Below are 2,500 nucleotides of genomic sequence, written 5' to 3'. Positions count from 1 at the left end.
AGCAGTTGCTTGACAATTTTAATGTGAATCTCCGTAAAAACGAAGGATTTTTTACTTCTATTTCATGTTTTCCAATTCCGAAGTACGGTCGATCGAACGCACCTTGGTATAGATAGGGTGCGTTCAATTGACCCTATTCTGGAATAAAAATACGTTGAGTGATGAATTAAAACGGTATGTCTGGCGCTTTTAAAGCAACAAGGATAATAAATGTATGTTTAAAATAGCATTTTAGCAAGTGTTTGATAATTTTAATATAAATCTCCGTAAAAACGAAGGACTTCTTACATCAATTCCATGTATTCCTATTCCGGAATACGGTCAATCGAACGCGCCCTTAATTTACCCAGCGTAAGGATTTTCTTTTTTTTTGCATCTGAGGCAGAAGAGTGGTATCATGATATATCGTCTCTTTTCTTTGAGCAAGCTGCCTTCATAAGCTATACAATACAATACAATACAATACAATACAATACGTAACTGACCACTCCCCATAGGGGTTTTTCAGGGCCAATGAAATACCGACAACGAAATGACAAAACAACAACAACAAAAACAACTGGTAAGAAACCCAACTGACCGTAGCCAAACCAGTTGACCATTTACTAGTGCTGCTGACAAGTTGAACCAGGGACTACCAAGATCAAATATAAGTAGTGTTTAGAATTCGCTCTTGTCACACGGTGGCCATATTGTCCCGGGAGACCTAAAAGCTTTGTTTTACCACGCCAAGCGTCGCAGTGGAAACCATGGGGGTGAGGCTTGGCGTGGTAAAACAAAGCTTTTTTGGTCTCCCGGGACAATATGGCCGCCGTGTGACAAGGGCGAATGAATCTTGAACCAAGGAACTCTGGATTTCAAGGCAATCGCCCTAACCACTTGGCCACACTGCCTCCTTCAAAGCTTTGTTAATTATCCAGAGAGATGGTGACATTTTATCACCGACGATAAAATTGTCTAACGTCGAGGATGTTCTTGTTCTCAAACTTTAAATGATTATCATTCTCAAAGCATTAATAGCTATAACAATTATCATTTACCCCGTCTTCCTTGAGCACCAGTCCAACAATCACAGGTGTAATCTTTATCAAGCCAATACTGCTATCCTGAAATAGCTGAGTAACCTTTCAACATAGAAATTTAAGAAGACATTTAGCCTAGAGTTGAGCGTCTATTTAACAATTACTCCAAGAGGGAGCGTTAGATATGAGATGATAGATAGCGAACGAGATCCGTAACGCCAAGATGGCTATAATCATCTCATATCTAACAAGCACAAGTGGAATAATTGTTTTATTAAAAACTCTCACTAATAATTCTGGATAAATCTTCCCTACATTATTTTTTAAATACAAGAAAACTGCTACGTGCAGTTACTGATATTTGTAGAGCATGGTATAATAGCTCTGATTATTTCCTTTAACCAATCAAATAAAGGACACTTGGCTGGTTTTTTGTGCTGTTTACATCGTTCGCACGCGTCCTGAAGGACATATGGTGCATCTTTTTAAGCACTCCTATCAAATTAGAGTGGAAACAAAATAACACCTTTTCTGTAGTGGAATAAAAAATTTCTTATTCGATGGTTTAAAATATAATACTCACTGACCCCCCCCCCCCCCCCCTTCCCCTCTTATTTTGCCAAAAAAAAAATTGGTAAAAATTGAGGCTAAAATTTTTTTGGGGTTCCCACACTCAAAAACACCGCCCCGCCTCCCCGTAGCTCAAGGTCTGGATCCGCCACTGAATATGGTGAATTCCCGGTCGCCGGATTGACCTCAGACAGGAGCCCATCTGGAGCGTGCAGCTTCCATACAGCGTCTGTGAAACGGCGGTTTCACAAGTAGGTTTATTTTAGACTAGCCCTTCCCGCGAATTAGGTGAAAAAACAAAGGTAGCTTCGCTTCGGTAACCCTATGGCGTCAGCTTAATTTCTTGTAATTGGTCATCGGGCTCCTGTGGGAGTCTCATTCGCGGGAAATTCAGTCTAAAAATAAATCGGTCTGTGAAAACGCCGTTACACGAACACAGTAGAATTGTAGGCTCCGGGTCATGGGTTCCTACCTCAGAGATATAATAAATATCTTACAAATCTCGTTTTCTCGGTCTGCAGTAGAAGCGCGAAGCGCTTGGGCCGTAAATCAACGGGAAAAAACGAGGATACTTAACTTATAGTACGAACCTCGAACTTGGTTAGTAAGAGGTATTTACAATATGGACGGGACTGTTTAAACGAAAATTAAAACACTCGCAAAATCAATACGACGACTACATCCAGGAACTTACAATCTCGGTCATAAATACCTAGTTGTAACACTTCGTTTGAACAGCAAGGGAAGCCCATCAAAGCTGTTAATAACGTATCCCTCCTCCTCCTCCCTCCCATCAATGTTGCATTTACCGGTTGATTTTTGCACTCCAACCCATAAACATCAACATTGAAGGGGGAGAGGGGGCAAATTGCCGTCTGTGTCACAACATTTGTGACCGAAACTGTAGT

At 40.8% G+C, this 2,500-nt stretch overlaps 1 protein-coding gene across 1 annotated transcript in view; it reads right to left on the bottom strand.

Moving 5' to 3' along the window:
* Positions 1–2,500, bottom strand: part of LOC138057331 (A disintegrin and metalloproteinase with thrombospondin motifs 6-like) — a 75,795-nt gene that overhangs the window by 60,750 nt on the left and 12,545 nt on the right. The window contains exon 8 of the mRNA XM_068903380.1: positions 1,041–1,124. Within this exon, the coding sequence (XP_068759481.1) occupies positions 1,041–1,124 (84 nt within the window). The remainder of the gene's footprint in view (positions 1–1,040; positions 1,125–2,500) is intronic.

This window comes from Montipora capricornis, chromosome 7 (genome assembly GCF_036669925.1).
Source record: "Montipora capricornis isolate CH-2021 chromosome 7, ASM3666992v2, whole genome shotgun sequence".
Classification (NCBI taxonomy): Eukaryota; Metazoa; Cnidaria; class Anthozoa; order Scleractinia; family Acroporidae; genus Montipora; species Montipora capricornis.
This window is presented reverse-complemented; position numbering and strand designations above follow the sequence as displayed.